This window comes from Aethalodelphis obliquidens, unplaced genomic scaffold, assembly GCF_003676395.1.
Source record: "Aethalodelphis obliquidens isolate GAN/ISIS:26980383/991018 unplaced genomic scaffold, ASM367639v1 scaffold87, whole genome shotgun sequence".
NCBI lineage: Eukaryota > Metazoa > Chordata > Mammalia > Artiodactyla > Delphinidae > Aethalodelphis > Aethalodelphis obliquidens.
Genome location: NW_020838031.1, coordinates 5,045,958 through 5,069,330, shown reverse-complemented (window position 1 = coordinate 5,069,330; position 23,373 = coordinate 5,045,958). Strand labels below are relative to the sequence as shown.

At 47.6% G+C, this 23,373-nt stretch overlaps 1 protein-coding gene across 2 annotated transcripts in view; it reads right to left on the bottom strand.

Annotated features, from left to right (window-relative positions):
* SLC35F3 (solute carrier family 35 member F3) overlaps positions 1 to 23,373 on the bottom strand; it is a 289,574-nt gene that overhangs the window by 2,416 nt on the left and 263,785 nt on the right. For both annotated transcript variants that reach the window (XM_027094036.1, XM_027094037.1), the window contains 4 exons: positions 12,103 to 12,322; positions 5,462 to 5,587; positions 3,286 to 3,478; positions 2,216 to 2,305 (listed from right to left, as the gene is read on the bottom strand). In XM_027094036.1, coding sequence (XP_026949837.1) covers positions 2,216 to 2,305; positions 3,286 to 3,478; positions 5,462 to 5,587; positions 12,103 to 12,322 — 629 coding nt within the window. The remainder of the gene's footprint in view (positions 1 to 2,215; positions 2,306 to 3,285; positions 3,479 to 5,461; positions 5,588 to 12,102; positions 12,323 to 23,373) is intronic.

Genomic DNA, 23,373 nt, shown 5'->3' with positions numbered 1-23,373 from the left:
ACGTTGCGGAGCACAGGCTCCGGACGCGCAGGCTCAGCGGCCATGGCTCACGGGCCCAGCTGCTCCGTGGCATCTGGGATCTTCCCGGACCGGGGCACGAACCCGTGTCCCCTGCATCGGCAGGCGGACTCTCAACCACTGCGCCACCAGGGAAGCCCGAGATTGCTTTTTTTGAACGCATTTTGTGAAAGAGGGTTTTCTGACTTGCATGTGCCGCTTCTGAAGCCTGACGTGCTGGACCGCTGTCCCCCCGCAGCTCGCCCGCCGCATAAGGGGGCTGCTCTGTCATCTCCGCCATGTCCCGCCACATCCTCCTGCCCCGCCCCCTACCCTTGCGCCTGACTCTCACCTCTGTCTGGAGGGTGGGTAGAGAGGTAAAAGTTAAACCTGAAAAAAGGACTTTGTGGGCTTCCCTGGTGGCGCAGTGGTTGAGAGTCTGCTTGCAGATGCAGGGGACATGGGTTCGTGCCCCGGTCCGGGAGGATCCCACATGCCGCGGAGCAGCTGGGCCCGTGAGCCATGGCCGCTGAGCCTGCGCGTCCGGAGCCTGTGCTCCGCAACAGGAGAGGCCACAACAGTGAAAGGCCCGCGTACCGCAAAAAACACACACACAAAAAAAGGCACTTTATTAGTAGCCCTTTTGTGGAATTAAAGTGCCGCTTTTATCTCACTCTAATTCAGAAGCAGTTTGATTTTTAATATTGGCAGCATGGCCTGTTAATTCACAGATGGGGAGAGTCAATTAGCAAGCCATACAAGCTGCACTAGAGAGGGCGTCAGGGAAAGTCAGAAAGCCCAGCAAGGGCTCTGCTCTGACACTCGGGCAACAGCCGACTCCTCGGCTTCTCTCCTCCCCTGGAGAACTGAAGGTAATTCCTTCCCCTGACACATTACGGACCCTCTTACGTTGCAGGTAAGTAGTAAGAGAATTCTGATTAACCTCTCACACACCCGGCTGTATGATACGGTCAAAGTAGCTTCTATACCAGGGCCGCCTGGAATATGCCTCCTTGAAATAAGAACACTGTGGGCTATAAAGACACACCAAGATGCAGCGGGGGTAAGTTGATGCGTTATTTTTCAGAAGCCTGTAGTGTATGGAAACTGACAAGCTGGACCACTTTTTTACCAGTTTTCCAGGAGCTCAGGGGCTTTCCTGCCTTTGGAAGTTCTGCCTCATAGGTCATCTCATGTGGTTCTCGTATCAACCAAGGTGATGACGTGGGGACGACCTTCACTTTTAGGGGACAAGCAAAGGCCCAGAGAGGTGATGCGTGGGGACCGCCATCCTCCCTCTGGGCAGGGATGGTGCCGGGCCCAAGGAGTCTGGGGGCCAGGGTGAGGCATATACAGAACGTGTGGAATGGGACAGCAGGAAGAGGTTTAGGAAGCTGATCGCGGCTTTGCCTGTGCTTCCAGGCTTACTAACGCCAGACTGAACGGGATAAGGGGTTGCCATCCCCTGGGGGCCTAATCCTCTAACGGCCCAGAAGCGGGAGGGTCGGGAGATGGCTTTGGCGGGAGCTGTGCGAAGCCCAAGGGGGTGAATGCTCTGGGGAGAAGTGATTCACAAACAGGTTCTACAGGGAGGGCAGGTGTGAGGCGGGGGCATTCCGGGAGGAAAATCTGAAATTCATCGCAGAAGAAGCCAGGAAAAGGAAGGAGGTGAGGGGCAGGTGATGGCAGGCTTTGGAAGAGCTGCCGGCTGAGCGTGTCAGCGAGTCCCCAGTGAAAGAAAGAGCAGGTCCTGAGCAGCTGGGGGAAGGGCTGTCTCCTGGGACTCAGGGAACAGTGTTTACGCTTCTGCAGTTTGCAGACATGCCTCTACCTCAGGCCTTCCATAACCTGAGCTAGCGGTCTCTTCTGGAAAGCCACTTAACAAAAAGTAAAAATTTCCTCTGCTACATATTTGTCTATACTTAGCAATAGTATTCATGATATACATCTGATCCCCCCACGCCAGTCTGAAGGGAGACGGCTTTAGACTTTCTGTGTCTTGGTGTGGTATGCGAAACTCAAGCCGCCCTGGAGAAAATATTGCACGTGTCACAAACATCAACGTTTTACCGAAGCGCTTTCTTTCTACAGAGAAGGTTAAACATGCCTGCTACGCCAGACACAGCCAGAACACACGTATGTGTGCGCACATGCGTGTTTGTGTGTGTTTGCGTGTGTGTGTGTTTACAAGCAGATACAGAAAGCCATATAGGTTTACCTGCATTCACAGGTACACTGAGGACGATTCCAAGAGACATCAGAGTGGGATATGTAACAGCAATTCCAAAATTTAATACAATATTGAACGCTGAAATACAGAATTAAAAAAAACAGGTGTTATTCACGACTGGCCCTGGACTTTCCCCTGGTCCGTCGGACCCCAGCTTCTCTGATGAGGCTGGAGTCGCAGGTGTTTTGCCCTTTACTCTGACTCAGTGAATTCCGGGTTCCTGCAAGGGCTCCAGAACTGGGGGATCAGGGCCAAACATCCTGCTGACTCAGCTCTCCTCTCTTTCCTGAGCTTTGAAGAAGGGAAAAGAAATCTGGAAAAGGTAACCAGCGAGCAGGCACTAGAAAAGAGGATTGGGGCCCCCTATGCATCCTACTAACTTTGCTTTTCTCTGTTGCTGGCAATGATTCTGGAATGACTATGAATAGGAGCTTTGGAATGTACGTTTTTATTTTTAAATTTATTTTAATTTAGTTTTTTTTCTTTTTGAATTTTTTTAATCGTGGTAAAATACATATAGCATACATTCTATTATCCTAATCGTTTTTAAGTGGTATGTACAGTTTTGGATGGAAAAGGGATGAGGCACCTCCTTGGTTACTTTCCTGCTTAGGACCAGCCTTATATCAACTAATGGTGATGATGACACTAATGTTAATGATAATGGTAGTATTTACTGAACATTATCAGGCAGTGTTCTAAGAGCTCTCTGCATGCACTAACTTACTAACGTCTTACCAGCCCTATGTAAGGAATGTACTATTATTAGTAGATAACACGCAGCATACGGGGCTACTAGTTCACTATTCAGAGCACCAACTGACCATGGCCACTACTGCAGCGACCGTAGTCCTGGAATTAGAATCCAGTGTCACCATTTCAAAGGCTTTCCTTTTCGCGACACAATGACCTAGAAAAGCACGAGGAACTTAAGGATAATAACAGACTCGTTTTTCTCCTTCAGGACACGGGTTTCCAAAGACTCCCCTTGAGCTGCCCGGATGCCGCTCTGTCAGTCCCTGCTTTCTGGTGATTCTGACAGTGTGATCGCCACTTACTCAATAAAAGGACCGAAAATCCACAAAGGTTTCCCCATGGAATGTCATCGAAAGAGCTCCAGTGTTCCACTTTGGTAAAGTAGAGGATGACAGGAATACAGGTGATGAAGAGGATGTTAAACACACCCAGAATGGACAGAAATAAGGCGGCTTCTCCAAACTTAGCACTGCCCAGGAGGAGCTTGAACAGGACCTGACGGAGAGAGCAGAGGAGGAGGGGTGATGGCTCACCTAAGACTCCAACTTGCCACGGAGAAGCGAGTGCACTTGGCAAGCTGGGGCTGGACCACGGGACCGACAGCCATGTGACAGGTAAATTCTACCTCGTATGGCCTTCAGTGAAGGGTGGTGGGCTTTAGCTATGCCCAGTAGCAACACGATGGAGAGTTACTCTCCAGGTACACAGAGAGCAACTTCAGAAACCATAGGTTGTCACACTAGGCTTGATTCCTCTGTGCTGTATTCACGACACCACATCCCCGCTTCAGAGCACTGAAGACGAGGAAGCCACTTAAATTAGAAGCATCTGCCGTGATTACACATTCCTCTCGGGGACCCTAACATTAATCTCTGACCTTGAACAACACGGTTTGAAAACCAGTGCCCCCAAACAAAAGGGCTTTGGCTGCAAAGACATTTCCTATAAATCAAAGGGAGAGGGATTATAACACTCACAGCTCTCTGCTCCAGCTCACCACCCCTGTTGCCGACATGGCATGGGTTTTAGCGGAACACACCTGACTTTGGTTTCGTGCACCTGTTCCTGTTTGTACATATCTGAGATGCATGAAAAGCCAGGAGAGGGACAAAGGTGACTGGAGAGGCCGGGAAGCTGAGCTCCCAGAGGCCACCGTCCAGCCCGCATGTTTACTGAACCGTCCACAGTTACGGACCTGATGGTCCAATTTCAGTCTCTGCCTTGCTGTCCTTCCTACTTTCCTCCTTCTTCCTCTTCCAGCCATTTCACATCTCTCTCAGGTATCTCTGGGCAGGAAGCACGGAAAGGGAAATACAGTCAATTGCTTTCACCCTTCCACCTACCGGCCTCTCTGGGTAAAGATCAGGCAGTGTAGGAGATGGAAATGTAAGTCTAAATCAGAATATCTGTGTTCATCGTGGATCGCGTTTCTATCCGCTCTCGGCTTCCCGTTAGCATGCAGCTCATTGAAGAGAGCGGAGTGTGGCCTCTCATTATTTTCTGCATTTGGACCATGGCTCTGGCGTCCCAGAATGGGGCTAGACTATCACATCCTCTGAGTGAGATGTGCCCCAGAGGGGGAAGATGGCCCGTGTATGGCGGGGCAGTGAGGCCAGGGAGCTGATGAAAGGTAAGATGGTACAGATGTTTCACTTTCCAAAAGTGTCTTCCTCCCAGTGCTGGAAAAAAGTTCCTTTTCTTAGAACTTTCTACAATCCTTTATGTTCTGTGTCCAACCGTCTGGATCCACAAAGGGCCAATAAGTCTCAAAGCTAAAATCTCATTTCTCACTGAATCCTCCAGTTCAGTTTCCCCAACCCTGGAGACCACAAAATATTTGCATTCTTGACTTTGGATCCAAAGAGAAGGGCAAGTGAGGGGAGAGAGTGGCTGAGAGGCATAATGGAGCAGGGGAGAGAGTGAGGGGCGAGTGTGGGGATAATAGTTGTTCTCTCGAGACTTGCAGTTGGCCACACCTCCCAACAGTTCCCAACATTTTGTCAAAAATATTTTATAATTCCCCACATGATAATAGCTGTGCTTTTATTCATTCAGTCTACAGGCAACGCTTGAAATGCATACGGATTCATGTTGAATACTAGTGGCCTCAAAAACCATGGGATAAAAGATTTCGAAGCTGTAGCAGGTATTCAAATTTTCATGTCCAGTCTGGTAGGAAAGCACCTGACCAGACACTGAGCCAGCCGGTTAGGGCCCTGGATCCAAACAAGGAAGTCACCAATCGGACTCAGCCAGTCCACGGTTCCACCCGTTTTATCCCAAATGCTGCAAATGTGCAGCCACTGATGGAAAGGTCTAGAAAGCAGGGCTAAGAGCTGCCGTGTGTCTCATCACCACGAGGCTTCGTGTGCCCGGTGCCCCTGGAAAACAACAGCCTCCCCAAAAGCAACGGGCCGGCCACGCCGAGGCTGCCCTTCCCTCCCAGGAGGGCCCAGAGAGCCTGCTCCCCGTGTCTACCTTGTAGAGTGCGGACACGGAGGCCGAGCCCACCACCAGGGCTATGCCGATGACAGAGTGGCTGTGGAAGCCATCCGCGTAGGTCATCATCACGATCCCAGCGATGGCGAGGATGGCGGCCACGATCTGCGTGGAAGGAAGACACGGTGGTTAGGGCAGCGGTGGGGAATCGGAGGGGCCCCTAAGGGCCAAGGGGTAGGCGTGTTCATGGGGGTGCGTGGCGGGGAGGCTCCTTTTCAGTCCTTCTTTGGGGACCAAGCAGAGGCTGCTTTCCTGTCTAAATATTTGCCCCTGCTTGCAAGGGGGCACTCGGCAAAGCCCGGCATGACCCAGGAACCGGAAACGGTTGGCAGCAAGGAGTGGCACCGTAGCTTGGCATCACGTGGGAGGGGGGCAGCCACGTGATTCCCGGGCACCCGAGAGGAGGCGGTCATAATCCCAACGACAGGCTATTGGGTCGTGACAAAGCCTGGTGATGACCACCTCTTAGTTCCCTCGCACCCCTCTGTAAGCACCTCATAGGGTCCCTCTTTTATGTATCTCATGTCTCAACAGAGAAGGCAGAGTGACGACCACAGGCCTTGGCCCCATTCTACACGCCAGCAGTAGGACCTTCTGAGGGAGCGTGTGTCATGGGTCCATCAGAGCTACAAACAGTGTCCTAACCCTGGCGCTGCAGTTCCTTTTCCTGGCTGCTGCAGGGCCTGACCTCCACGGCCCACCCCCTCCAATCCTGTTCTACTCAGGTGGAGTGGACGCTCCAGGGACACATACACGTTCCTGCTGTGCAAAGTCAAACTGTCAGAGTGCACAGGAGATCCACTGACTTGGGATAACACTTCGCAAAGGAGAAATGCATTAGCACCCAGAATACGCGTAAGTTCTAATCAGAGGTGATCGTGGAGCTGCAGAGACGTTGCTGGGTGGCAAGTGCTAAGGGGCCGCCGTAGGCAGAACCCGGGGAGGGCAGGACAAACGAGCGCAGCACAGGTTCTGACCACTGGATCTACTGGGAGTTTCTCTCTCTTACGGATTTGCTCAAAATTCCCTCCGCTCTCTGTAGCAATATCGAGTAGCTGACATTTACTGAGTGGTCACGGGATACATGTTTTCTGTGTATCTTCTCATTTAATCCTCAAACTAGGTAGACATTATCATTCATTTCATTTTATAGGCACGGACACTTAGGCTCAGAGAGGTTCAGCAACTTGCCCAAAGTCACAGAGCTGCTGTGTGGCAGAGCAGGGACACACATTTCAGGTCTCATTGCAAAGTCAGTGTTTTATATATATAAACACAGAAAGTAGGATTCACATAATAAGCCACTGTCAATTCTACTCTGAGATCTAAAGTGAGGTTTCCTGCAGGTTGAAGCACGCCATGCTCAGGTCAGTGAGAGGTGACGTGCTTGGGTCTCAGCAGCTTGAGTTGTGCGTTCCTCACGCAGTATTTTCATATAGAGACACATACACCCGCACACAGAGGCCCTTGAGAGAGCAGGAGACCATCATTTCCGAGAGAAGTACCATCCCTGCTCTGTCTACTTGCTCTTTCTGGTTTAGTGATTCACCTTTATCTCTCATGATCACATCACGCCCATATTTTATATTCAAATGCTACACGTACTGTGTACGACTCTTCATTCAGAGAAAGAAACAGAGGCACAAGACAATAAGTGACCTTTTTTCCCTCCAGGAGAACAAGGGGCTAATGAAAAAGCAGGCAGGGCAAGGGGTGTGGGTTCTGCTCCAGAGGACACGCACGGTGCAAAGATGCTGCCCCCAGCAGTTGGACCGGGCTAGGCAGCCAGGTAAACAGAGAGAGGGAACTAATTAGAAAAAGAAGGGAAGGAGAGAGAGAGAGGGAAGAATACCGCTACATTTCAGATGATGCGGCGCATCTCCAAAGGTACTTGAGTCTTTCCAAACATAAAGATGAAGTTTGAGGGGATGAAGGAGAACAAGGGTTATTTTTCCCTGAAGATTTACAAGGAAGATTTTGGATCTCCTTACTCTCTTTTCTCTATTGATTAAATCACAAACAGCTAAAAGCTTCCGCCTGAGCTGTGCTGTGCGGAAGAGCTGAGGGAAGAGGCAAGAAATAGAGAGTGTGGGTGGCCACGGGCTTCCTGGCCAACATTTGCCAAGTCCAGGCCGGTGGGTTCATTCCGACAGGTGGCACCGGGGACAGTGATCTCCCCGTTCACGCCTCCAGGGCTTCCCCTCTTGGAGGTCCCCGCCACACGGCACAGGCTTGACCCACCCGATTACAGGGCTCACTCTCTGGGCATCAAGAGTTCCCCTGGAACCCCCGACCCGGAGCCTGAGGCCCTGACCGCCGTGCTGGAGGGGAAGCTGGCGCTCACCTCGCGTCCAACACCCCTAATAGCAGAGCAGAGTTGAAACATACCCTGCGGGTCTGGGGGGCAGAGCCTGAGCGTCCTTCCCCCAAACCTGCCATTCCCTTGAAGATAGATACCAGATCTCTTGAAAAAATAAGTGCAGAGTTTCCATTTTCACCCTAACATGTCTGGTTTCTTGGTTTACATTTGGAAATGTTCCCTGCCTGTTTCCTGCACTCAGATGAACTCTCCGGGAAGGCCAGTCCTGCGTGTCCTGTGGTTTCACGTGGTCCTCACCTTCTAGATCCGGGCCTCCCTGGGGGAGAACGGCGAGTCTCAGGATGGAATCGAGTGAATTTCCCTCCTTCCCCCCACCCCTCCTTTCTCACACTTTCCTGTTGCCCCCAACCCCAATGTATCCCACTGAACAAGAACTTGGGGATCCACACAGATGGGTGACAGTGGCCTGAGACCAACAGGGGTGACAGCCACCATTTCTACTTCGGCTGGGGAAAATCTTCCCGGGGAAGAGGAAGAAACATGGGCATGGGGGACGCTGAGGCCAGCACGCTGCCGTTTAACCTCTTAATGGGGGCCTTGCCCGTGTGGTTATAACCTGCCCGGCCCCCAGGGCTCTGGATTCAGGGCCCCAGCAACCCACTGATGCCCCCGTCCCCCCCATGGCGCACTGTTCCCCATCAGATGTCAGGCCGAGAGGGAAGGTGTAGCCCTCAGTGGAGTCTGCCCGCCTCTCAGACCAGCGCCACTTCTCACTCCTGCTAAAGATGTGACGGGCTGCACGTTCTCTGCCAGACAGAGCGCCGTCTGCGATGCATTTCAGATCTGCACAGTCTGGGGCAGTTTAAAAAAGGGAGAGGAACAGGCTAATTTTTAAATATACCTCCCCTCAACATTTCCCCTCCCGACCGCTGTGCTGCCCTCATTGACTCCAAGAGAATCCGGAGGAATTTCCAGATGCTCTAGTTCACCCCTCTTGTGTCGGAGGCTGGGAAGGGGTCTGAGCCGTGAACCCCCCGCCCAGGGTTCCCCTAGGCTCTGTGTGCCCTGTGCCCTCCCCCAGGCCGTGCTCAGGTGGCAAGGGACAGCCGCCCAAACAGAAGTCGGAGCCGGGATCAGCAGCTGGGGTTACCGTTCAGGGATGGCCCCGTGGGAGAGGCCGCCAGCGTGTCACTATGGAAGACATCAGCTGGGATCTTACTGAGATGGGAACTGCTCTTGGAAGAAGTCCAGGCTCCCCAGGACCGAGCTGCGGTGGTTGGATGCCGCCCAGATGATCCCTCAGCTTGTCTCCTTGCTCTTCCTCCAGTCCTCCTGGTGTGAACGCTTTAGCTGCAGTGGGTGATTTTGAAGAGTGGAGGGTCCCATCTGCCACCTCCTCTGAGATGCGGGCTGCGGGCAGTGCAGCTGGTCAACCCCTCCTTCATCCAGCTGCGGGCCACAGCCGGGCGGGCTTTGGCCTGGGAGGGGCCGTACCTCCTGCCCCCAGAATTCTACTCGCTGTCATTCTCCTGCTGCTTCTGCTACACCAAACCGCCTCCCTAAACAGTTGCCAGCCTCTGACACTGTCAGCCAAAGACTGGGCAGGTCCGTCAAACGCCTCTTATTGAGAAGGAATAAGAAGAATAACAACACTGAGAAAAGATGACATTTATTGGGTTTCACGTGTCGGGCACGCATACCTTATTTTATTCTTACAACTGTTCTCTGAGTACTAACATTCTATTTTAACGTCGGGTAATTAAAGCTCAGAGATGTTAAGTAACTAGCTCAAGGTCCAACAGCTCATGAGAGTGGACCCAAACCCTCATCGCTCGACTCTAGGTTAGAGGACCCATTATGACCCCAAGCCTGGAAGACACGTGAAACGCACATCTAAGTACACAGTCAAGGGGTGATATGGGGGCCAACGTGGGCTCCTCTCATACACTCGCCTCTGATGCCACATGTGGCTACGATCTCCCCAGCATTCGAAGATAAACATTTTCTTCTCTCTGGTCTGTCTGCATGACTCGGCCCTGTTGATGTTTTCTAGGAACCACAGCCCTTGTGATTTGAGTCACTGCCTTAATAACTCAGGCCCCCTACGTCACCTGTTCCACAAACATCTGTCCTCTACATCTGTGTGACTCTCAGGCCAGTCTGCTCAGCCCTCCAGGATGGAAAAGAGTGTCAGTTGCCTTCAACCTCTGGCAATGACCCAGGAGAAGATGCCAGCTAACCCAACGTTCCGAGGAAAGTCTCAGAGAACCTGTGTACTGGTTAGGTCTCATCTTGGGCTCAAATCTCCATCTGTTTCTCGAGGGGGGCCTTTCAGTCACACCGGCCAGCTGCCGACATCTTACGGATTTGACTAGCTCTCTAGTAAAATCTCGGAGTGGGACGACCTTAGAGGACAGGTCACGTACTTCGAAGAGGGGTGATGATTATTGGAGAGACTCACAACTGCGTGGTGCCTTACAGGTTACGAAGTTCCATCACCGACACCGGCTCCTGGATCTTCACTTCAGTGCTGGCCTCGTGCCAAAGGCTTCAACACAAAAATCTGTTCAGTCTACAGGGGTCGGCACAGCCCAAGCTGAGCAAGCGGCCAGGATGGCAGGACTGAATCACAGCTCAGGGATGTTAGCGGAAACCCTCTTTACCCATGAATAGCAACGAAGAGAAGATCTGGGTGTGCCACTCTGTTCTCTGTGAGTCCAAGTGGGTTTCAGTGTTTTCACACCTCCTTCTTTTAACCTCAGAAACTTTCTGTTTGCTTCTGCTTAGATGCAGAATGAACCTTGAAGCCTCTCTTCACAGTAACAATCTCATCCGGAATTTGTTTTGGACATCAGAGTCACGCCTCCAAATGCTCCATGCATCCCCCTGGCTTTTGACCTCAAAATAAAGCCGCAGTGGGTCCTAGGACATCCGAATCTTTAGCGTCCAGGCGACTGGACCCATTGCCTCTGGCCGTACCTCATTTCTAGTGGAGGTGTACTCGATGGTCTATTGGCTCAAAGCTTTTCTGGGTGGTAGCACAGCGAGCTGAGTTCTTATTCCAAAATTAACACGAAGCCTCAAAACAAATTTTCCCCCTACTGCAAGCCAAAAATCCAACTCAGCAGTTGACTCGCGTCCCCTCTGCTGTTTGAGAAACTAGGTGGGCGTGAATCCACCATGAAGGTGATGCCCCTGTCTCCAGGACAATTAGCGAAGGACACAAGCGCCTGGAGTCTGCCCCTTGCTGGGTTCTGTGTTTACAGCCGCTCCCATCGCTCCCATTACCGTCTGACCATTCCCACCGTCCACCTCCCCCCCCCCCCGTCCCTGGAAAAACTGTCTTCCACGAAACCCGACCCCGGTGCCCAAAAGGTTGGGGACCGCTGCTCTAAAGGGACTGCCCTTCAAAAGGACTCTGAGCTTCGTGGGCTTCCTACACGGCCTGAGGGTGCAGGAAGGAGTAAGCGAGGCGCTCTGACTACAGGACTACCAGCTGCCCGGTCGAATCCTTTTTGTCTTTGTTTGTGACAAGGTGATGGTGGTGCAGTGGCAGGTCCTGGCCAGCAGAGGGAGACAAGCAGAAGCCGGCAGGATTCTGTCAAGGCTAAATGTCACCCGTTCCTTTTATCTATATTTCGGCTCCTGTTTGATAGCGCACTTGTCATATTTCACACAACTGTTCTGGAATGTGACTAGCTAAATCTGACTTGATTTTAAGGGAATGTACGCCGTCTCAGATGTAACAACCAGAGGTGATTCGGGGGTATCATTCCATTCTCCCTTGCTCTGGGGTTGAAGGGAGTGAAACTGTCCCTCCAAAGTCTGGACTTAGCATAAGCATGTCCGGCCCACTTGGGCACTGAACCCACGGTCCAGACAAAGGGCCGCCAAGACTGCACGTCCGTGTGGATGCAGAAGGACCTTTGGCTTTCAGATACCTCCTAAGCAGACAGTGGCAGTGTTAGCAGAGGGCTCCAGGCCGCAGGACCCCTGAGAGGCGGGGTGAGCACATCACTCCTCCCAGAGGGGGTCCCCGAGCAGCACACACTTTAGGGAATGCTTGTTGAAATGCTTGAAATGAAAGGTGCTTTAATGAACGCTTGTCTAGAATGGTTCGCAAGCAAGAAGGTTGGCAAGGCACCCCGAGAGCCGGGCTCCTTTTCCGCTGCAAATGAGAAGGAAAGTGGTTAGAGCAGCCTATGCTTAACGGCCCAGCACAGGGGGCTAAGCAAGCCGATGGGCAGGTTTTGGTTGGCATGACTGAGTGAGGGAGGAAGACAGAGAATAAGGAACTTACCCTCACTCCCATGAACCTGTCCCTGAGAACGATCCACGAGAGCAAAAACACAAAGGCTTTGTTGCAGCAGAACAATACGGACACGTCCGTAGTGTTTATTTTCTTTATTGCATGTAAGTACAGGTAGTTTGTGAGTGTCCAAAGAACACCAAAGGGTGCTGCCTTGGTAAAAAACACCTTCAAAGTCAAGCCATTGTCTCCAAAAAATCGACAGCATTCCCTAAAACAAGGAAAGAGAGTCAGTGTTATTATATTCTTGGGTTGAGACAGACCATTTTTTTCCCCCTCTACCCAGTTTATTTATTTATTTATTTTTAGCAGATGCAGGACGGGGTGGGGTCCTTTTGTTTTTTATTATGTTTTAGCAACATCTTCCTATCAAAGCCCTTCAATCTATGCTTTAGTCCATTGAAGAAAGCGTCGCACAAGGATCTGCTGTCATGGATTATTCCTTCTGTCCATGTTGGGTTTGGAACGGATGGTGCTGGCGGAAGGTAATGTTGGCACCATCTGATCTGAAGAAGCCCCAATTCCACGGTGACTGCCTAAGGGATTCTGCCACTTGGTTAGTAAGAGAAGGACGTCTCTAGACCTTTTCTTCTCAGCGGGCTGGATATTGAAGAGAATTCACTGAAACATATTTTTAACAAATTTGCCCCCAAGTGAAATGGTGATCAGGCAGCGGCAGTCATTCCCTGGGCACATCTAATATATTTTGGCTATGATATCAATGGTGTTAACTGGCTATACATTTTCTCCACGAGGCCCTTTCTAGAGTTTGTCATTTCACCAAGTGCGAGGGCCTGTCCCCGCGCCATTTGAGAGGTGAGCACAGGAGGAATGAGCAGGTCCAACAGCTCAGCATCTTAAGAGAGGAAGAGGTGAGGAAATGCCTGTAGAAGAAAGTTTTCCAATGCCATCATTCCAGATTCTAGGGGAAGGATCATTGCTATCTGAAAAGCTGCTTAAGAAAAAGAAAGCCGGGCTTCCCTGGTGGTGCAGTGGTTAAGAATCCGCCTGCCGATGCAGGGCACACGGGTTCGAGCCCTGGTCCGGGAAGATACCACATGCTGCGGAGCAACTAAGCCTGTGCACCACAACTACTGAGCCCGCGCTCTAGAGCCCACGAGCCACAACTACTGAGCCCGCGTGCCACAACTGCTGAAGCCTGCACGCCTAGAGCCTGTGCTCCGCAACAAGAGAAGCCACCACAGTGAGAAGCCCACGCACCGCAACGAAGAGTAGCTCCCGCTCGCCGCAACTAGAGAAAGCCCGCGCGCGGCAACGAAGACCCAATGCAGCCAAAAATAAAATAAGTAATATAAATAAATTTAAAAATGAAAAGAAAAAGAAAGCCAACCTTGCCCAGGCAGAAGAAGATGGGAAGAGGAGGCTGTGGGCAGAGGGTGTGGAGAGAGGGCTGAGGGGGCTGGCTCTATAGACAGCTGTCCGCTGCCCTGGGTGGGAGTGGAGAGCATCGTTCTGCCAGGCCCCACGAGCCCAGCCAAGGACAGGGACGAGTGAGGACATGCTGCCCCACAGCCATCACTGTCCAGGCTCACGACAGGGCCCAGGGTGGCCCACGTACCAGCGAGTGAGCAGTCAGGGAGAGAAAAGATGGAACAAGAATGAGCCATATGCGCTAAGGTGGGGAAGAGCTGCAGCCCATGCCACTCGGCATGAAAATGCAGCAGTCACGGAGGAAAACGGAAAACAAGAGTCAAAGGGGATGTGATGTGATTTTAAATTTAATCTTGTTTGTTCTTTTCATCAATCTCAGATGCAATCTGCCTTTGTTCATTGCTCCACTATGGGATATCCATAGAAGAAACAGAAAACTCATCACCGTTTGCTGAACCCAGAGTCTTACGTTGCTTCTAAACCAGCAGCAGGTAAATATAAAACATTCGAATCACTAAATTTACCATGAAACCAATTCAACTGAATTGATTCCCTTTTGGCTCTCTATGAATGGAACTTTCATCTAACTGACGTGTTGATATTTCTGTTTGCCGTGTAATTTTCTTTTTCTTTTTTTTTTTGCGGTACGCGGGCCTCTCACTGTTGCAGCCTCTCCCGTTGCGGAGCACAGGCTCCGGACGCGCAGGCCCAGCGGCCATGGCTCACGGGCCCAGCCGCTCCGCGGCATGTGGGATCTTCCCGGACTGGGGCACGAACCCATGTCCCCTGCATCGGCAGGCGGACTCTCAACCACTGCGCCACCAGGGAAGCCCTGCCGTGTAATTTTCATACAACAGTTCAGCTGCATTTTCCATGGGTCTTTCTGCAGCCCCTATTTACAGGGCAGTCTTCTTTCCCCCAGGGACAGTGACCAGGGGCAGCTTCCTTCATGTTTGTGATTATGGCGGCTATAAAGTGATGAGAATGATCAACAGAAAATCCAAGTATTCTTTCTTGTCATTAATGTCAACCTATTTTAACCAAACTTAGAGGTTGTTACCCTACTTAAGGGAACATAACACAAGGAGGATTTCCAAGTTTCTCCTATTATAAAAAATGATTCATGTTGTTGCAGGGGCCATACAAAGTCAACTGGGACACCTTACGTCCTCTCTGAGAATCTACGTTTGATTCATCCAACGTGTGATGGTTGTAGAAGTGATGGGTGGGGTACAGACATGGCTGGGTAGTGAATGGCCCAAGCTGTTGACCAGAAGTGGGGAGGAGAGTGGGGACCCATCCTGGAGATGGAAAAGGCAAGATTTCTGGGCCCCGCAGAGCTCTGTTGGCCCTTTGAGGACTCACGGTCAGGGGATTACAGGCCAGGTGGGCAGATCTTGGTTCTAATGAGACCAAGATGATTGATCCCTGAGCCAGTGAGCCTAGTGCTGTTTTAAGACCAAACACTGTGCACTAATCCATGTCAGCTGGCTTGGGTATTGGGCCAAATATACCCTTGATGGCAAGGGGACCCAAGAGAGATGATAAGCACAAATCCACCTCTTCTTGGTGTATCAAGAATAGAGGACAATAGATACTCTCGTCTGATTTCCACTTGGCTGACGCGACAGTCTAATGCCCTTCATTCCTGGCACAATAAAGGCCTGAGGCTGGCAGGTTACTGCCCAGCATGCCCAAGCCCTGCGGTTCCTACTGACTGAATCATGTGTTGGCCAAGATTTCAATGTCTTTGTTTCCAGTCCTGCTTGTGTCAACTGTTCTTGGTTGTTTCAAGCACGTAATTCAATTAAATATTTCCTAAACCAATGAAGTATGACTGAGAAAAGAAAGTTGTGCTTTTCCTATGAAATCTAAATTGAGAGCTTCAAGGAAGACTTAAAAAGCAAGTCACTAAAATATTGCTACCGAATTGTGTGAATGAAACAATGTGAAAGATAGGGAAAACCATAAAAATCTCACTCATATTATTTAACAAAAACCTATGTTCTCGGTGCTCTTTAAAGAACTCTGACCGGGATAGGCTGGCTTGATGGGATTAGGATGGCTTGCCATTTAATTCAAATCAACAAGCACCTGTTTATCACTTATTAGAGTCACAATTCCAGACACTGTAGCTGATACAAAACAAGTAGATAGTCCCTCCTCTTGAAAAACTTATGGTAAAATTGGGAAGATAAGACTGATTCCTCAATAGGAAGTAATGCAAGTTTAAATAAAATCACCTATTAGGTGGTGTGGAATATAATAATGCTATAGAATTCCCATCAAGTGGAGAGAGTTGGACTGATTGGAAAAGGTCTCATAAAAGATAAGATTTTGAGTTAAACCTTTAAGGACAGCTAGGATTTATACAGTCGGGGTTGGGGAAGATATAATATCCTTAGAGAGAGAAGAAATTGCACCCATGACACAAGAACAAATGGCTATAAAAATGGAAATAATCTTGCAAATTAAATACAGAATAGGCAAATTTTAAAAATTAATAGAAGAGTTAGAATATACAGTCAAGATAAACTTGAGGAGGGGGAGAGAGTGAAAGTGAGAGCGAGACAGATAGAAAGAAAAGCTAATATGAGAAGGTCAAGCCAGAAGGTCCAATATTGAACTTAGAAAGAAACACCAGAAAGAGAAAATGAAAAAATGAAATGGAGGAAATTACAAAATAAATAATTCAAGAAAGTTTTTTAGAACTATAGGACATGGGTCTTCATAATGAAAGGACTCACCAAGTACCAAGCAAAATGGAGAGCCACGACAAGACATATACTTGTAGCAAAAAGGGATAAAGATAAGACTTAAGGCTCCCAAGAGAAATAAAACAAAATTGGGAGAATTGGGAGTGACTGAGAGTGAGTGGGTGTGGAACAGGAGTTACCATTTTTCAATGATAATTCTTTTATTATTCATTTGCTTTTCCAACGTATGTGCAAGTATTAAAATGCTAAAAATAAAAATTATTTAAAAACACGAGAGGTCAAGTTGCTGTGACTGAAGCTGCAAAGTGAGTACCCTGAGATAGCTTTGAGGGGTGCAGTTTGAAAGCCGTAGATACAGAGAAACCCTACTAGTTACAGATAAGGATGCTGGAGCTCAGAGAGATTAAATGACGCGCTCACGTTCAAGTTCAATCAGACAGTGGCGGAGCCAGACCTGCAGCCTGTGCTCACTCCTCAATGAACACTCCCAGTGACCCCCTCTCTCTTCTGGATCCTTTCCATCACCATTTCAACATGTCTAAGCCTCGCCAACCTTAAAAGACGCCCCCAAAGCAAGAGCAAGCACCTTCAGCCCCTTTTCCTCTCTCTTCCCCTCTTTCAGAGGCAAGATTTTAGAACCGTCAGCTGCATTCGTGTCCCCGTGACCACCTCTCTCACTCTTCAGCTCTCTCTGATCCAGTGTCTGCCCCCACCACTCACCCAAACTCCTAGACTGATTACCAATGGCCTCCCAGTTGCTGAATCCCATGGGTGCTTCCCGGTCTTACTTTTGGGAGCCTTTGACATTGTTGACTGTTCGTCCTTTAACCAACCTTCGTGGCTTACAACTCAGCACACTCCCCCGGGTTTCCTCCTACCTCTCCACACCCTCCCAAGACTTCCTTGGTATTTTCCTAGGGTTCTCTTCTAGGTCCCCCTCTTTTGACCCTACAAACAGTCACTGAGCAGTCTAATCTACTGTCAGAGTTTCAAAGCCCAGCCAGTGACTCTGTAGTCAGGATGCTTCTCCTATCTGGTACCATCTGCATCCTGGACATTCCCAGACACCAAAAATTCAGCCTCCCCAGATGAACTCCCCCAATTCCCCTCAATCCTCAATCACCGTAAGGTACCACGATTCATATTTCTTCTACTGGCTAGATACTCTGGAATCATTCTTAACGTCTCCTTTTTCCTCTTCACATCTCATTCATCAACAAGGCTTACAGGTTACTTCTCCTAAGTATCTCATTGCCATGACCACCACCTGGCCCATGCCCGTCTCCTCTCACTTGGACTACGGTCACTGGAATCTGAGCTTCTCTCCACGGTTGCCTCTCCTCCAATTCAATCCATTGCATACTCCATGCTGCACTCAGAGTGATCCTTCTCTTCCCTCACTTTCCCTTAGGATGAGGGTCAAGCTCCCCACAGACTCACCAGGTCCTTTCCGACCTGGCCTCTGCCCATCCTGTAGCCTTTATCCATCACTTCTCCACCCCTACTCTGAAGTTAAGCCACCTTGAACTCATTTCAGTCACTCGGATTCAGTGTTCCTTCTTTCTCCGCTCTGGGTCTCATCGGATCCTCTATTCCCCTGAAACACTCTTCCTCCTTCTTTAGTTGGTTTCTTTCCATCCGTTGGGTATCAGCTCATATACTCCCTTCAGTGAAGTGCCCTGATATGTGCTCCCCAAATGCCCTGGACGCCCCATCATACGTATAGGACCCTTTATTGTAACTGCTAATTTAATCATCTGACCTCACTAGGACGTAAGCTCCGGGTGGTCAGTATATTTCTGCTTCATCTTATATCCCCCGAGCTTGGCTCGTGATATGTGTTAATAAATAATTTATTTTTACAGAATGAATGTGCTTATTGCTTTACGGGGGACCACTGGTTTTCAAACAGTGATGCACAGACCATCAGCCTTAGAAATCTCAGGGAACTTTTAAAACTACGAATTGCTTCGATTCAGCTCTAGACATATTCAGTCATACTTTCCTGTGAGGGGCCTAGGATTCTGTAGAGAATGGTGCAGTTTGTATGAGGGTGACATTCCTGACAGCATTCCATAATTCAACATTTACACATCCTGACTTGTTTTCCCACAGTAGCACCATGTTTCTATTTGCCAGCTCATGTGAACACTGCCACCTAGCATTTCTAGTTCCCTTGGCCTCTCCGAGTTGACACTGCGATTCTTGTTTAACTTTTAAAATCTCGAGGGAGTCACATTATTTGAAATTTTATGCATAAATGAAACATTAGTCATACCTGTATTTTGTGACTGCAAATTTGCATTAAAATGCGACTGCACTGTATTTTAAAGAATTTCCAAATGATTCTCAAGTGCAGCTAAGTTTGGATCCAAAAGTTCACGCTGTCTCTCTCTCTCTCTGTTTGCTTTATTTCTTTAAAAAAATTTAGAATGTCATAGTAAAATCCACATAACATAAAAGTTACCATCTTAACCATTTTTAAGTATACAGTTCAGTGGTGTTAAAAACACTCGCAATGCTGCGTAACCAATCTCTAGAATTCTTTTCATCTTGCAAAGCTGAAACTTAGTACTTACTCTAAATTAAACAACAATTCCCCACTCTTCCCTCCCTACAGCTGCTCGCAACTGCCACTCTACTTTGTCTCTATGCATCTGTCTACTGCAGGCACCTCATATAAGGGGGATCATACAGTATTTGTCCCTTTGTGACTAGCTTACGTCACTAAGCATAATGCCCTCAAGGTTCATCCATATTGTGTCATGTGTCAGAATTTCCTTCCATTTAAGGCTGAATAATATTCCGTTGTACATATCACATTTTGTGTACCCACTCATCCACTGATGGACATGTGGGTTGCTTCTACCCCTTGGCTATTGTGAATAATGCTGCTATGGACATGGATATACAAATACCTCTCTGAGACCCTGATTTCAATTCTTTTGTACATATACCCAGAAGTGGAATTACGGGATCATATGATAATTCTATGCTTAATTTTTGGAGGAATCATCACACTGTTTTGCATAGTGGTCGTACCATTTTACATTCCACCAAAAGTGCACAAGGGTTCCCATTTTTTTACATCCTCATCAACACTTATTATTTTCTGGGTTTTTTTAATTTAAATTTTAGCCATCGTAATGGATGTGAGGTGATATCTCATTGTGGTTTTGATTTGCATTTCTGTCGTGATTAGTGATGTTGAGCATCTTTTCATGAGCTTGTTGGACGTTTATATATCATCTTTGAAGAATGCCTATTCGAGTCCTTTACTTATTTTTCCAGTGTTCCTTTTCATTGCTGTTGTTGAGTTATACGAGTTCTTCATATATTCTGGATATTAACCTCTTATCAGATATATGATTTGCAAATATTTTTCCCATTCCACAGGCTGCCTTTTCACTCTGTTGATTGTGTCCTTTGATGCACAAGAGTTTTACATTTTGATGTAATCCAATTTATCTATTTTTACTTTTGCTGCCTGTGTTTTTGGTGTCTTATCCAAGAGATCATTTCCAAATACGATGCCATAAAGCCCCTATGCTTTCTCCTAAGAGTTTTATAGTGTTATCGCTTACATTTAGATATTTGACTCACCTTGAGTTAATTTTTGTGTATGTTGTAAGGTTAGGGTCCAACTTCCTTCTTTTGCATGTGGATATCCGGTTTTCCTAGCGCTATTTGTAGGAAGGCTGTCCCTTCCCCCACTGAATGGTCTTGGCACCCTTGTCAACATCATTTGACCACATATGTGAGGGTTTATTTCTGGGTTCTCGATTCTGTTCCATTGGTCTATATGTCTTCATGCCAGTTTCACCCTTCATGCCAGTTTTCATTACTGTAACTTGATAATAAATTTTGTAAGCAGGAAGTGTGAGACCTCTACTTACGTCCTCTTTTTTTCAAGATCATTTTGGCTATTTGATATCCCTTGAGATTCTATATGAATTTTAGGATGGAATTTCCTATTTCTGAAAAAAAATGCTGTTGGGATTTTGATAGGGATTGCATTAAATTTGTAGATAGCTTTGGGTATTATTGCTATCTTAACATTAAGTCTTCCCCTCCACGAACACTGGATGCCTTTCTATTTGTCTGCGTCTTTAATTTCTTTCAGGAATGTTTTGTAGTTTTCCATATACAAGTCTTTCACCTCCTTAGTTAAGTTTACTCCTAAGTATTTGATTCTTTTTGATCATATTGTAAATGGAATTATTTTACTTTTTTAAAAATCGGAGTATAACACGTATGTCCTTATGTGCACAAAGATTAAAATGTACAGTTTGATTTTTGTAAAGTAAAATCATACATGTAACACCATCTCTACCAAGATATAGAATATATACCAACACTCCAGAAGCTTCCTCTGTGCCGTCTCCTAGTCATTATTTATCCCCTTAAATATAATCAGTATGGAGAGTTCTGTCTCCATGGTTTATTTTTTCCTTTATAAAGATGGAACTGTACATCACGTACTCTTTTGTGTCTGCTTTCTTTTACTCAATGACTCAGGGTCATTGGAATAATTCAATCAGCCAATGTTTTGGACCCCCACCAACCCTGTCCACAGCTTGTACTGAAATAAGCTTGCAATAATGTTAGTATGTATTGATGGTGACAGAATATGTTATCCTATTTCAGGGACACACACACACACAGAGTCGAAGATCAAAACTATATAGATTTAGGTAGATAGATTGAAAAAGAGAGACTGAATAATGTATGAAATAAAAAGTAGAATTAAATGAATTATGAATTACTGAATGACTAATTTGGGCTTCCCTTTGGCTGCAAATACAAATTGTACTTATTGAAAATAAAAATCATGACTGGAAATATTAGCATTGCAAAAATTAGAACCGTAATCACAGTGATACCCTTTGATCTCCTTCCTTTCATAGGTCTTAAGGCCTACAGTCAGTTAAGACAAAATGTCATTTAATGGGACTTCCCTGGCAGTCCAGTGGTTAAGACTCCGCGCTTCCACTGTAGTGGGGGCAGGTTCGATCCCGGTCAGGGAACTAAGATCCTGCAAGCCGCCCGGCCAAAGAGAAAAAAAAGAAAAAACATGAAATGTCATTTAAGTACATTTGGATACGCAAAAGAAAGTTAAATGTGTGGGTTCTGGCTCAGAAGACGTTAAAAGGAAGAAGAAAATGGGAGAAGTAAAAGAATGTAATGGAAGAAATGAAAACAGTTTCTGAAAAAGCAAAATAGTAAATCAACAGGGCAGTCATTGGGGGTTTGGGGAAAGGCAGAGGCACAGAGATACACGATAAATTCCCAAAGTATTGCTCGGTAACAGACTGAGATGATGCTTCCCGTCTTTCCCCCAGAGATGTGTATACACAGGTGTGATCACTGTGTCACGTTAGCCCAGATCGTGCTTTTTAACTGATGACATCTCCTAAGAATGTTCCCTTGATGTTACACGGCTTTCTACTTACTGGATTATTTTTTGTTTCATCTGTGTAGCTCTGGGGCAGTGAGATTCCATATGGATACCTGCATGGACATTCTGTGATAGTCTGCACAGAACTGGGGCTGGTGGATTACATTGTGAGAGTCTCAGCTATTCCCCTATTACTGGACACTATATAACACCCATTTTTTCCTATGATAATGAAAAGGTGACAAATATCTTCATTCTTATAGTTTTCTGTACATTTTAGGAAATTTTCCTGAGGAATAACTGCATTCATAATAGAATGTTAGGGGGTTTAATGATGACCCAAGCGTTACTTTAAAATTCACTACCGACTCCCATTAGGGCATACCTGATACCTTAACTGTATTATAAAGAAAACAGGTGTCTTGGAGAGAACTAGCTTCCAGCCCCTGGGGGGTGTATTTGGATGCTCATTTAGCATCCAAGGGGTAGTTCTTTAGACTTCAGCATACACTGAAGGACTTTATTGGAAGGCAGATGGCAGAATGGCCTAGAAGCACAGCGTATTTATACAGCCCTGTGCCACTTGGCATCTTCATTCAGAGTACCAATGAGCAGGCTGTAAGGCGGTCGTAACAGATATCACTCCAGCATTGCAGGGGGTTGGACTCCATCGTCCTGAATGCTTTTCATCTTTGAGATTCTGCGATGAGAAAATAAAACCTTTTTAAAGGGCAAAAGTCAGAGTGGCATCCGGTTACACTGGGGTAAATGTTTATATCGCCCCCCTTTTGGCGTTTGCAATAATTTAGAGCTTTAGGTTGACAGAAGAAGCAGAGAGCAGTTAACCAAAGTTATGAATCAGGCTTTAGTTTATTTTGAACATTTTAAGACATTGCTGGGGGAGTTTTAAGTAAAATAGGTTTTCCCAAGTAAGCCACTCTTGTCATAAGGAGGTGAAAATGTGTTTGTATTTCCCATGAATATGTTTTTTTTTTTTCGGTACGCGGGCCTGTCACTGTTGTGGCCTCTCCCGTTACGGAGCACAGGCTCCGGACGCGCAGGCTCAGTGGCCATGGCTCACGGGCCCAGCCGCTCCGCGGCATGTGGGATCTTCCCAGACCGGGGCACGAACCCGTGTCCCCTGCATTGGCAGGCGGACTCTCAACCACTGCGCCACCAGGGAAGCCCCCATGAATGTGTTACAATGTTACACATCTTCCCTCCCCCCAGCAGACCCAGGCTTAGCCAAGTATCCTTGTATCTTAAAATCAAGTTGTAAAGACTCGCTTAAACAATCTAAAAGATTAAGTTTTACAGCACAGCAAAAATACTGAATCATTTTATTAGCTTGGTTTCCTACACTGTAGGTTTTCTGAGCAACTAGCAGAGTGCTCTGTTAGCTGTGACTCCAAAAATTGTGTCTGTCTGAAACTGCATGCATCTCTATCTATCTATCCACCATCTATCTTGTTATTGGTCTGTTCCTAAAACAGATACCTGAGACATTTAGAGGCAGAAAAAGATAGGTCTTCCATGATGTTAGTGGTGATGACCTTTTTGGAAAGGGATCTGAGAGAAGTGAAGGGCATTCATAGCGTACAAAGAATTCTGTTCCCTGAGATGTTCCCCCAGGAATGGTCGAGCCTTAACCGTGTCTCAGAGAAGCACAGATTGCATACGTGTCCCACTAACTGGGAATTTCACAGCCTGCTCCACAGGAATCTGTTTGCTCTTTGGGGCTCAGCTGGTTTTGCA